General features: G+C 45.7%; 1 protein-coding gene across 4 annotated transcripts in view; it reads right to left on the bottom strand.

The window, feature by feature from the left end:
* The window catches only part of LOC129865905 (prospero homeobox protein 1-like), a 12,837-nt gene extending 200 nt beyond the window's left edge, over nucleotides 1–12,637 (bottom strand). Inside the window, exons 1-6 of one of the 4 annotated variants that reach the window (XM_055938988.1) lie at nucleotides 12,110–12,637; nucleotides 1,882–3,617; nucleotides 1,421–1,798; nucleotides 607–819; nucleotides 54–231; nucleotide 1 (exon numbers count right to left, since the gene is read on the bottom strand). The exon at nucleotide 1 is cut by the window's left edge and continues 200 nt beyond it. In XM_055938988.1, coding sequence (XP_055794963.1) covers nucleotides 58–231; nucleotides 607–819; nucleotides 1,421–1,798; nucleotides 1,882–3,585 — 2,469 coding nt within the window. In that variant the 5' untranslated portion in view covers nucleotides 3,586–3,617; nucleotides 12,110–12,637 and the 3' untranslated portion in view covers nucleotide 1; nucleotides 54–57. Of the gene's footprint in view, nucleotides 232–606; nucleotides 820–1,420; nucleotides 1,799–1,881; nucleotides 3,618–12,109 lie in introns of all 4 variants that reach the window. The other 3 variants (XM_055938987.1, XM_055938989.1, XM_055938990.1) reach the window with 3 other exon arrangements.
* Between the last annotated feature and the right edge of the window lie 870 nt (nucleotides 12,638–13,507).

The following is a 13,507-nucleotide window of genomic DNA, read 5'->3' as shown; positions in this document are numbered from 1 at the left end:
TCCTCAGCCCATTGTGTGTGTGTGTGTGTGTGTGTGTGTGTGTGTGTGTGTGTGTCCTCAGCCCATTGGACAGCCAGGCAGCCTAAAACTATCCGGAACAGGGCTGTCTAGTTTACAGACAATCTTGTAGATGGATTTTTTCCAGCAGGGGTCACTATCTCTTCCAGTCTGTATCGCCGTGTAGAACTCTCTCAGTGCTAACTCTGCTATCTCCACAAACCTGTCAGGAATCTATATATATATATATATATATATATATATATATATATATATATATATATATATATATATATATATATATATATATATATATATATATATATATATATATATATATATATATAGAGAGAGAGAGAGAGAGAGAGAGAGAGAGAGAGAGAGAGAGAGAGAGAGAGAGAGAGAGAGAGAGAGAGAGAGAGAGAGAGAGAGAGAGAGAGAGAGAGAGAGAGAGAGAGAGAGAGAGAGAGAGAGGAGGAAGGAGGGGGGAGGAGAGGGAGGGTGAGAGAGAGGAGGAAGGAGGGGGGAGGATGCGAGAGAGACGTTCAATATGCATGTATAAGAGAGATACACAGACAGATAGCTAGTCCCTACACCCCTCACACTTACTTGGTAGTCGTTGCTCTTGTTATAATGCATGTTCAGTATGCGATAGAGCTCAGTGTCCCGACCCAGGCGTAGGGGGGTCTCTCTGCTATCTCTCCCCAGGCAGGGTGCACCGTCGCGGGCAGCCTGCCTGGCGAAGCGCTCCATCTGGATGTAGAAGAACTCACGGAAGTTACTGAACCACTTGATGAGCTGGGAGGTCACGCAGCGGTTGAACTACAGGTGGGAAAGAGAGATGAAGAGAGAGAGGAGGGAGAGAAAGAGAAATGTCCAGAGGTAACTTTGATACAGTTGTATTCTATCAGTCAGTGTTGTTGTAGTTGGTTATAGTTTCACTAGAGGGCGCACTCGTACCTTGACATCAGGGAAGTACAGACTGTACAAAATATTAGGAACACCTGCTCTTTCCATGACAGACTGACCAGGTGAAAGCTACAATCCCTTTTTGATGTCAATTCAATCAGTGTAAATGAAGGGGAGGAGACAGTTTAAAGAAGGAATTTTTAAGCCTTGAGACATTGATTGTGTATGTGTGCCATTCAGAGGGTGAATGGGCAAGACAAAATATTAAAGTGCCTTTGAAAGGGGTATGTTCGTAGGTACCAGGTGAACCCCGTTTGTGTCAAGAACTACAACACTGCTGGGTTTTTCACGCTCAACAGTTTCCTGTGTGTATCAAGAATGGTCCACCACCCGAAGGACATCCAGCCAACTTGACAGAACCGTGGGAAGCATTGGAGTCAACATGGGCCAGTATCCCTGTGGAACGCATTAAACACCTTGTAGAGCCCATGTGTGTGTTTGTGTAATACAATACCTTGACATCAGGGAAGTAAGTCTTGAGTGTGTTAGAGCTGTGTGTGTGTAATACCTTGACATCAGGGAAGTAAGTCTTGAGTGTGTTAGAGCTGTGTGTGTGTAATACCTTGACATCAGGGAAGTAAGTCTTGAGTGTGTTAGAGCTGGGTTTGTGTAATACCTTGACATCAGGGAAGTAAGTCTTGAGTGTGTTAGAGCTGTGTGTGTGTAATACCTTGACATCAGGGAAGTAAGTCTTGAGTGTGTTAGAGCTGGGTGTGTGTAATACCTTGACATCAGGGAAGTAAGTCTTGAGTGTGTTAGAGCTGGGGTATCGAGCATAGAAGAACATTAGCTTGGCTTTCTTCAGATGACAGGGAGACAAACCCTCCTGAGAGTAACCATGGTTAAGGAGCAGTACGGAGATCACAAACAACACAACACTTTTTCTCACTCCACTCCTCCAAAAAAAAAGGATATTGAACCCGGACCGAGGTACATCCCAGAATCCATCCCACCGTCCCTTCCTCCTCCTCTCATCCCTCCATCCCTCTCATGATGATGTTGCAGCCCTCCATCCAGCCGATCCATCACAGCGAGGGGAGGGAAGGAGGGATGAGAGGAAGAGGAGGAGGGGGTGAGGTGGCGGGGGAAAGGGTTCCCCTCCATGTAAGCATCAGAATTCATAACGCCCCCTTTGTGGAGAGGATGAAGGTGAGAGAGAGAACGAGTGAAGAGCTGTTGCATGGTGTAGTGGAGAAGGGGGAGGGGGAGCGGGCAGGAGGAGGGTGCGAGGAAGGGGGAGGAGTCCTTATGACGAGAGTTGGGGGGGAGGAGGGCGGGGTGGGTGTGATGGTGAGGGGGGTGAGGCTGGCAGAGAGGGGGGAAGGAGTGAGGAGGAAGAAAAGGGTTTTTAGTTAGGTTGTTAGGGTGGTTGTTGGGGGGTAGAAGATGGTTTCGACGGTTGTCGGGGCGACGGGTAATCAATGGCAACGCTTCAGATTGTTCCTGGTGGGGGGGCGGAGCTCTGTTTGAGTGGGGAGGTTGGTCGTGTGTTGCTAAACCTCCCCCCCGTCTCTCTCTCAGGTCTGCCCACACTCCTCCCTCGTTCCCTGCCTCTCCGGGTGACAGGGTGGAAGGATGAATGGAGGGAGGTAGAGGTTCGTTTTGGGTGTATAGACGAAGGACCCTATCGATGACTCGAGCTACAGCGCTTCCCAGTTCCTGTTTCAAAGCTTGGGCAAACTTCTGTTCCCCTCCAAAACGCTCCCACTCCCCCCTCACCACCCCACACCCCATCCACACTGCCGCCCTCTTCAGAACCCCCTCCAAAAACACCCCACCTCCTCCATTCACGTTCCTCTGTTCTTCACTCCTTTGCTCGTGATCCCTGGCTTTTCGGTCTTGTTTAGCGATGCCATGGAAATGGGGAGAAGAGGGGATGAAGGGCAGAGAGAGATCCTCTATTTCTCCCACCTCCTCTTCCACTTCTTCTTCAGTGATCCCTTTTGCCGTCTCCTCTTCCTCTTTGTACATCTCTCCGTCACCATCCTCTTCCTGCTCTCCTCCGCTCCACCTCCTCTCCTCCTCCTGAGCGGATCTCTCTCCGAATGCTTTCCATACTTTCTCCTGCAAGGCCTTCAGTCTTCCTCTCGCCTCTTCCAACTGTTCCTTCAGCTCCTCTCTCTCCCTTCTCCTCCCCTCCCTCCCTTTCTCCCTGTTCCCCCTCTCCGCACGCCTTCTCCCTTTCTCCTCCTCTTCTTCTTCTTCCTCTAAGCCTATCTCTCCATCTCCTTTAACTAGACTCTCCAGTCTCAATCGCTTCACTCTCATCATGTCATAACTCCAGTCGCCGCTCAGCCTCTTCCCCCCCACCCCTACCAACCGTCCACACATCCCCTCCTCTTCTTCCTCTCCCTCCATCCCTTCTTCTTCCCTGTTATATCTGTCTAGGTGTAATTGCCCCTTGGACCTCATGGGGGCTCCACCAGGCTGCAGCAGGTGGTGAATGAGGGGGTAGGGGGGTTGGGAGGAGAGGTTGGCTCCAGGGTAGGGTGCACCGTGTCCCCCTCCAGAGGGTGTGAGGTGTCTGGGGAGGTCAAGGGCAGTGGAGGGGTTAGGGTACGGGTCAAAGGGAGAAATCAGGGAGGACTGACGACCAAACAGATCAGAAGGGGAATCCATGATCCTTCTCTTCTCCTCGTCAATGACTGTTTCTAGAAAGAGAGAAAATATGAAACTGGTTAGAAATAAAGTTTGTGTTTTAAAGTGATAGAGACCCATTGTGACCGTACCCATTTCAGGCACCTGGAACACTCAGGTGTGACAAACTGAATGTTTCAGAGAAATGCCCACTAAACCCATAAACTCACTTCAGTGGAGTACGGCTGTCAACTGAGACGTTAGTCAGATCTCTATAAATTCTGTTTATTCAGATGTTTTAACCTCTCTCCTGCTCATCCTACATGTGCGCGCACACACACACACACACACACACACACACACACACACACACACACACACACACACACACACACACACACACACACACACACACACACACACACACACACACACACACACACACACACACACGGCAGAGAGAGATGACAACAGTGGAGGTAGAGAGGTAGCAGTGTGAAAGCAGTAGTCCTACTTGACAGTGATAACAACACACACACACACACACACACGCACACACACTTCACTGTACTTCTATCACATATAGACAAACATGCCGGACAGGCAGGCAAAAAGAGACAGGCAGGGAGAAAGAGACAGGCAAGCAGAAAGAGACAGGCAGGCAGAAAGAGACAGGCAGGCAGAAAGAGACAGGCAAGAAGACACACACACACAGAGACAGACAGACAGACAAAAGAGAAACATTTTAAATAGGATTTGAATCTAGCTATAATCCATAAATTAATTCAACTAAGTGTGTGGCAGTTTAACCCTACAGTGAGCAGGTCACATCAGTCACCATGGTAGGGGTTTATTATAATTCCGTTGCAACATTAACTATATAATCCAACACCTTAAAAATAGGTAAATATCAATTAATCAAATTCGATCTCTTTTCACAGTTGTGCTCGTTTGGGTGTCACTGACTAGGCCTATTGATCTTGGGTCCATAAAATGTGGTAGAAGTCGTCATTGTAAATAAGAAATTGTTCTAAACTGACTTGCCTAGTTAAATAAAAGGTTAAATAAAAAAATAAAAATAAATTTAATAAAAGTCTGTACATTGCAATATTAATTGCACATTGAAATATTAATGTCCAATACGTACAAATAGACTGACTGGGGAGGGGATATCCCACAGTCAAAGTCCTGCAATAATGAGCTACAATGCTAATATGAGCTACAATGCTAATATGAGCTACAATGCTAATATGAGCTACAATGCTAATATGAGCTACAATGCTAATATGAGCTACAATGCTAATATGAGCTACAATGCTAACCCATGGATCTTGGTTCCATGAAATGGAGTAAGGCTGTACTAGTAAGGCTATACACTGGTATGCCCCTAATGCAATTCCTTTGCCTAGTTAATTAAATAAAAAGGTAAAATACAAATAATATACAATTATTATTAAGTCTAATACATCCACAGTGTGTTTAACTGATTTGTCCCCTTTTTTCGTCAAATTAAATTGTATTTTGTTCGATTCATATAGCAACACTCCAGACGTGTTATCTAGTCCAAATATGGCATGATTCCACTATTTGTACCCGTTTGCATCCGTTTCAGTGCCGTACGTTTATTTTGAAGGCGAACCGAATATTCCACTATTGTGGCTATCTTCACATAGACCTGTGGCAGTGCTGGCCGCTGCTGAGAACGACGTATCGACAGATGACCCGTTTTTCCCGTGTGGATGCATGCATCGACAACTTGTGTCAGCTAGCTGCTACAAGTTACACATTGGTGAATGGATACATTTGCTAGCTATTCATCTGATTGATAAAGTTGCTAAAAAATGCCATTAAGAAACTAGCCAGCTATCTTGAGGCGGCAGGCAGCCTGGTGGTTAGAGTGTAGGGGGGTGGGGGGGCAGGTAGTCTAGTGGTTAGAGTGTAGGGGGGGCAGGTAGCCTGGTGGTTAGAGTGTAGGGGGGGCAGGTAGCCTGGTGGTTAGAGTGTAGGGGGGGCAGGTAGCCTAGTGGTTAGAGTGTAGGGGGGGCAGGTAGCCTAGTGGTTAGAGTGTTGGACCAGTAACCGAAAGGTTGCAAGATTGAATCCCCGAGCTGACAAGGTATAAATCTGTCGTTCTGCCCCTGAACAAGGCAGTTAACCCACTGTTCCTAGGCCGTTATTGTAAATAAGAATTTGTTCTTAACTAGGCAAGGAATTTACCTTAAATAAAAGGTTAAAAACTTCTGGGGGAAAGCTAAAGTTCAGAGCTCGCCTTGTGGACTGTAACAGTAGCGAGGTTTCTAGAAAATAAGCTAGCTATATTTGAAAGACTAGCAGCTAGTTACTGACTATTGAACACGTTTTGTCAAACTACTTTGTTCCCCTGCCTGTTTGATGAATTGGTGACAGAAAATTGGCCCGAAAAAATGTCCCTCCTAATTTCACTGCAAATTGGCTTCATTGTTTTCATATAATTTGTTTGATTAGGCTTGTGCGCATTTACAATAGTGTTTCATTAGCTAACTGGCTAAATTACGAAAATAAGGTCATTCTTATTCAAGTTGTTGTTTTTGTTGCATTTCAGGTGGAGTGGCATTGCTGGCAGACAGGCCAGGGCCCATATTCACAAAGTATTTCGGAGCAGAAGTACTGATTTTAGGATCCATTTACTGTCTTGAGTGCAATTCAATTACTTTGACAAGGTGGAGGTTATCCTAGGACCTAGAAAGCCATTTCTACTCTGGGACGTTTTGTGAATATGGGCTCTGGAAGAAAGCTGTTGACCAATACCTTACAGAGTAGTCCTTTCACCCCAGAATCCCACAGCAGGGGGTAGGCAACCCTGTTCCCGGGGTGCCACGGGTACTTCAGGATTTTGGTCACAGGGTGCGTTCAGTTCGATTAATCGTTTGCTAAGTTACGTAACGGTTTGTACTGAATGACACGTTTTCCCCCCAAAAAAACGTTCTTGGAACAGAATTTGAGACACGTTTTCTCCGTTCGGTGGGAGTGCCAGGGTGTGGCTTGAAGCAATGAGTGGTGTATTTAAAAAAGGGCAGCGGTGCAAATTTAAGACCCCACAAACCCAACCACTCAACAACTGGTTTTCAGTAGTTTCATCAATTGAACGTTACATTATGTTATGTACTGAACGCAGCCCTGACCAACTGTGCTAATGGATCAGTTCAGTGATTTTCTAAATTCAAACACACACAAAAACACAAGAACAAACTGCGGCAATCCATGCCCCATTGTCGCCTACCCGATCCTCAGCGGTTATTACAGTCAATGCTTATGAAGTGAATATTGTATGTGAATTTCCATATAGCAATGACACTCACAAAAAGATTGTATTGTTCAGCAACATGTACAGTAAACACTAACATGTCTTTGGTGATGAAAGGTAAACAATGTATCAGGAGACTGCATGCTGTTTTTAACGGGCTTGGATGGTGACATCGTCAAGCTGCCTGGCTGAAGACTGTGGCCTTCCGTGGTACCCGGAAACGAGGGCCGTACTTGGGGAGTACAGCAGTAGTCTCTCTGTCTCGCAGCCATTCTATCAACATGTATTGTATGTAACCACTCAAATTCATACCAACAGCTGCGGACACAAGCACTGACTTATTGTCACTTTGTCTACTTGTACCATTCTTCAATCTTGTCTGGGATATATATATATATATTTTAGTTGATAAGCCTGTGTTGATGTGTCGGATATACATGAGTAAAAATGAATTTACCCTGGACATGAGACTTAAATTTACTTTAGACCTTTTGAAATCACAAGCTCTTATACCACAGAAGTTAGAAAACGTTTTTATAATTAACAATTTAAAAAAAAACAAGTTGTTTATACGAAAAACTTGACTGTGGCCTTTGAAAGCAGTGATAGTTGCATCTTTCCTCGAAACAGTCTGTTGATAGCTGACGACAGGTTGGTAGGTTTGTTGTTGTGTTGCTAGCTGACGACAGGTTGGTAGGTTTGTTGTTGTGTTGCTAGCTGACGACAGGTTGGTAGGTTTGTTGTTGTGTTGCTAGCTGACGACAGGGTGGTAGGTTTGTTGTTGTGTTGCTAGCTGACGACAGGGTGGTAGGTTTGTTGATGTGTTGCTAGCTGACGACAGGGTGGTAGGTTTGTTGATGTGTTGCTAGCTGACGACAGGGTGGTAGGTTTGTTGTTGTGTTGCTAGCTGACGACAGGGTGGTAGGTTTGTTGATGTGTCGCTAGCTGACGACAGGTTGGTAGGTTTGTTGTTGTGTTGCTAGCTGACGACAGGTTGGTAGGTTTGTTGATGTGTTGCTAGCTGACGACAGGGTGGTAGGTTTGTTGATGTGTTGCTAGCTGACGACAGGGTGGTAGGTTTGTTGATGTGTTGCTAGCTGACGACAGGGTGGTAGGTTTGTTGTTGTGTTGCTAGCTGACGACAGGGTGGTAGGTTTGTTGATCTAGAGTTCCCACAGCCCAGCAGACTCACCTGGGGACAGAGAGATGGACACTTTAGTTTTTACTAAAAGTCTCAGAGACTTGTCCAGGGATGAGAGAGCATGAGTTTTGGATCAAACACAATCCAACAGCTGTCCCTGGATAATATACTATGTCATCACACAGGCAGACTAACACAGTGAATTATTTTTTAATTTAACTAAACAAGTCAGTTAAAAACAAATTGTTATTTACAATGACAGCCTAGGAACAGTGGGTTTAACTGCCTTGTTCAGTGGGCAGAACGACAGATTCTTACCTTATCAGCTTGGGGATTCAATCTAGCAACCTTGCGGCTACTGGCCCAACACTCTAACCACTAGGCTACCTGCCGCCACAGTGAAGTAGGTTTACTAGGAGAACAGCTTATTTATCTGTGCTCTGGAGAGATCGCAGGTAGTGACTCTGGAGGTCCATGGACCAGTCTGTATCTAGCACCCGAAGAGAGACGGAGAGAGGTAGCGCGTCTCCTAGAAAGAGACCCCTGCCCTCGCACTGGCACAGGGTCTCCTGCCTATTATCAAAAACCTAATCAAATGTTATTTGTCATGCGTCAAATACAACAGGTGTAAACTTCACAGTGAAATGCTTACTTACGAGCCCTTTCCCAACAATGCAAAGGTAAAAAGTACTTGGCCGTACGCACCACCTTCTGGTCGGATGCCGAGCAGTTGCCACACCAAGCCGTGATGCAGCCAGTCAAGATGCCTTTCGATGGTGCAGCTGTAAAACTTTTGTGAGGATCTGAGGTCCCGTGCCAAATCTTTTTAGCCTCCTGAGGGAGAAGAGGCGTTGTCGTGCCCTCTTCACGACTGCGCTGGTGTGTTTGGACCATGACAGGTCCTTAAATGATGTGGACACCGAGGAACTTTTACGATGGCAATGTAAAGGAAAACAATACTATCATGACTTACTGTTGGAGTGCTCCGTGTTCCTGCTGGAAGCCTCAACCTGGATGCAGAGAAATCTCCTGCCTTAGATACGACCATACATCTCCACCAGGCTCCAAGAAATCATTAAATGTATAGCTACTCTAAGCTACTATTTATATTTTGGCACCACGTCTCATCTCACTAACAATTGCTAAGGCGAAACAGCAAAGTCCACTATTGTGGCTAATCCTTATTGTGGCTAGCTTCACATAAGGGGACTTCTTCCATCATGCTCTTCTTTATTTGACTGTGGTTAGCTGCTAGTTTAGATGCCTGTGATTGTTAAGACCATAATTTTTCAGCCCAACTGCTTCAAAGAAGGATGATGTATAGAATTAGCCTAGCTAGCTAGCTAGCTTAAATGACATCCCTCTTAAATTAGATATCCACTATGGCTTAATTCAGAAAGTAGGCTACACCTCCGATTTACATTTGAAATAGGTTTGGCAACAACACCTCCTCCACACTGACTCTTAACATAGGGGCACCCCAGGGGTGTGTCCTCAGTCCTCTGCTGTTCTCCCTGTTCACCCACAACTGTGTTGCTCTGCACGCCACCAAGTTCATCATCTAGTCTGCTGACGACACCACGGTTTTAGGCCTGATAACCAACAACGACGAGTCAGTCTATAGGGAGGAGGTAAGTGAACTGGCATTGTGTTGTTATGACAACCTCTCCCTCAACGTCGGCAGAACAAATGAGTTGATTGTTGACTTCAGGAAGCAGAGAGAGCGGGGGGGGACATGCCCCAATCCACATCTACGGGACTGCAGTAGAGAGAATCATGAGTTTTACATTTCTCAGCGTCCACATCACCGAGGACTTGTCATGGACCAACAAGACCACCATTCTTGTCAAGAGGTCGCAACAGCTTCTCTACTTCCTAAGGGGGCTGAAGAAATTTGCCACGCCACCCCGGGTCCTCTCCAAATACTACCGCTGCACCATCGAGAGCGTTTGCATCATGGCCTGGTACGGGAATTGCTCCGTCCACGACCGCAAGGCCCTCCAGCGGGTGGTGAAGACGGCCCAGTATGTCACGGTGCTCCCACCCATACCAGGACCTGGTGGGACGGTGCTCCCACCCATACCAGGACCTGGTGGGACGGTGCTCCCACCCATACCAGGACCTGGTGGGACGGTGCTCCCACCCATACCAGGACCTCCCCTCTAAACGGTGCCTGTGGAAGGCACACAGCGTCATCAAGGACCACATGCCACGAGCTGTTCTCTCCTTTTACCGTCGAGCAAACGGTATCGGAGCAAGAGGTCTGATACCAAACAGTTCAGAGACAGTTTCTGTCTACAAACCATCAGACTTGCTGAACAGTTGAACTGGACTGACCACCTGCTCTGATTCTCCACACCTTAGCACGCACACACACACACACACACACACACACACACACACACACACACACACACACACACACACACACACACACACACAGTTATTATACTGCTCAGTTTATACACTGCCCCCCCCCCCAATACACATGTAAATATTGGACTATAAATTGTGCCTTCCTGCATTATACTTGTGCTAAAATATTTATTATATTCTACTGAGCCATTTACTTTATGTTCGTATTCTTCTCTTTTATTCAGTATTGTTGTTGGATTGTCGAGAAGGAACCTGCAAGTAAGCATATCATTGGACCATGTATACCATGCGTATCCTGTAAATACGACTAATAAAACTTGACTAGCTAATGTGATCTAACTAACCTGAGCTAGCCAACTGCTTCTGACACATGCCACGATCCTGCTTGCTTTACATCTGACAGATATTTAGCTACCATTGCTAGCTAGATAGTAATGCTTTATGATACTTGAAGTTTAGTTCATTATCTAGCTACCTTAGTATAAAATGTAGAGTCTGACTGTAAAACACAGCTAGTTAGCTACCTAAGTGTAAAATGTTGAGTCTGACTGTAAAACACAACTAGCTAGCTACCTAAGTGTTAAATGTAGAGTCTGACTGTAAAACCCAGCTAGCTAGCTAGCTACCTAAGTGTAAAATGTTGAGTCTGACTGTAAAACACAACTAGCTAGCTACCTAAGTGTTAAATGTAGAGTCTGACTGTAAAACACAGCTAGCTAGCTACCTAAGTGTAAAGTGTAGAGTCTGACTGTAAAACACAGCTAACTAGCTACCTAAGTGTAAAATGTAGTCTGACTGTAAAATGCAGCTAGCTAGCCAGCCAACTCAACTTTCAGTTGTAGCCAAGCTAGCTAGCTTGATACTCACTCAGTAACATTAGCTTACCGTGCTTTTCTGTCCAACTGGATATTCCTCTCACCAATCCCGGTCGACTCCTTCTCGCCTACTCCCCGTCTTCTTCTAGCTTCAAAACTCTATGGCTGTAGCCCGGTGCCTTATTGTCAAAATAAACCCACTCATAACACTGCTACCTGGTGGCAATCAATGGCTCATTGTTCCAAAGTTGTTCACCGGTTTCTACATCAAGCAAGGACAATGTTCCATTTGTGTGTTTTCATGGTGCGTGTTCAGCACAGCAGCATAAAATAGATTTTATCTCCAATTTCTAATGTCGGAAAAAAGTGAGACTGATACATGTATGCTCTACACATGATTGTTTGGGGGGGGGGGGGGGGGTACTAATGTTAAACATGATCTTTAAATGTTGAACACCGTTATGTCATACTGAACGCAGACCAGGCAAGTGCAACGCACTGTGGCATCGATCACCCAATGGTTTGTTAGATACCAGCCACATATGTTTGCTTGACACTCCCTCGTTATCATATTGGAGGAAGAAATACAGATAATAAATAATATAAATTAATAGAACAAAAGAAACTGCTATTAATTATTCATCTGTATGCAGTCATTCATTCATTTATGTATCTGTTTATATGAGCATTCATTTATGTATTTATCTATATGTGTGCTTTTATTTATTCGTTGATTTCTAATTATGTCAGGTTTAGACCTCCATAATGAGCAGCTGGCACCTATTAATTGTCGGTGCACGTACAGTATGTCGCAGTTGATAATAGGCCAGGCTACATAAACATGGACGGACACGCGCGCACACACAGGTCAGTGCACTCACAGCAAAGGACATACGGAGTACAGTCAGTGTGACAAACCAAAAGTAGAATTGACTTTCGACAATAACTCACTCAATTGGATAACCACCCCCGCACGGAAACCGACTCTTCTCTCTCTCCGTGAGACCGTTAGAACCGGTTAGTTCTGAGGTGTTCTGGTGTTCCTCTTCCCGTTTTATCTGTCTGCAACCGCTCCTCTCGTGCCCTTCTGTTTGCTCTGGTCAGTGCATCCGCTCCGTAGGAAAGCAAAGCCCTGCGCGCGGTGTTTCCTGTTATTGCTGCTCCTCGTTGTCACCGCTCTCTCTCTCTCTGTCTGTCTCTCTCTCTCTCCATCTGTTCTTCCTATATCTCTCTGTCTATCTCTAGCTTCCTAACATACAGTATCTCCCTGTGACATCCTCGCACGCTTTGAAAAGGTGCGGGGATGGGCGGGCTCGCGAGCTGTTGTCCACTTCACCGCACGGTTGGCATGAACCGCCATGTTCCCTATCTCCTCTTTCTCTCTGTACATTATGTAGACTAAAGTATAGCTACGTGATATAAAATGAACTAACGAATTGCGAAAACTTACTGAGATTATGTATATATAGTACTATTGTGGCTGTAGGACTGAGGGTATATCCAGGGGGTAGTTAGTTACGTGGGGCAACTAAACTTCATACTCACTCTCCACGTGGGTAGATATCCCAGGAGTGGAATCCTGGCTCCTGTCCTATCACAGAGCAGAGTTCACGTTCCCTAGGTCTCTCATTGGCTCTTTAGAACGACCATTATAAACACATGGTTTAGACTATCGTTTGACAGATTCAAAATCAGTCCCAAATGACACCCTGACTTTAGGGCCCCGGTCAAGGAAATAGGTTGTGATTTGGGACAAATCTACTAACTGACAGCCGAAACTCGTAGCCTCGCTTGAAGGAGTCAAATATTAACTTTTTGGGGGGGGTTATCTCTAGAAGAAAAACATTGATTTATTTGTAGACAACATTTATTCACACGAAGGAGCCCAGACAGCAAACATGGCAAACTTTATTGGCTACATGGACAATGTGTTTTATTGTCATCTTGGCTTGGTTTAATGGGTTCTGTCAGCTTTTAGGGCCTTGTGGTTGATAGAAAGGTTAATGATTTACTAACAAATAGGAAACATCATCTCATCTGTTCATCTACTGTAGTCTGTAGCCCATAACACACACCTGCCTCACTCTGTTCCCTTTCTCCATCCCTCTGTTTTTATCCCTCCCATCTCTCCTTCCCTCCCATCCTCCACCTCTCCCATCCTCCATCTCTCCTTCCCTCCCATCCTCCATCCCTCCCATCCTCCATCTCTCCCATCCTCCATCTCTCCTTCCCTCCCATCCTCCATCCCTCCCATCCTCCATCTCTCCCATCCTCCAACTCTCCTTCCCTCCCATCCTCCATCCCTCCCATCCTCCATCTCTCCCATCCTCCAACTCTCCTTCCCTCCCA

This window comes from Salvelinus fontinalis, chromosome 11 (assembly GCF_029448725.1).
Source record: "Salvelinus fontinalis isolate EN_2023a chromosome 11, ASM2944872v1, whole genome shotgun sequence".
NCBI lineage: Eukaryota > Metazoa > Chordata > Actinopteri > Salmoniformes > Salmonidae > Salvelinus > Salvelinus fontinalis.
Note: the sequence above shows the minus strand (reverse complement) of the source record. Positions and strands in the feature narration are given on the sequence as shown.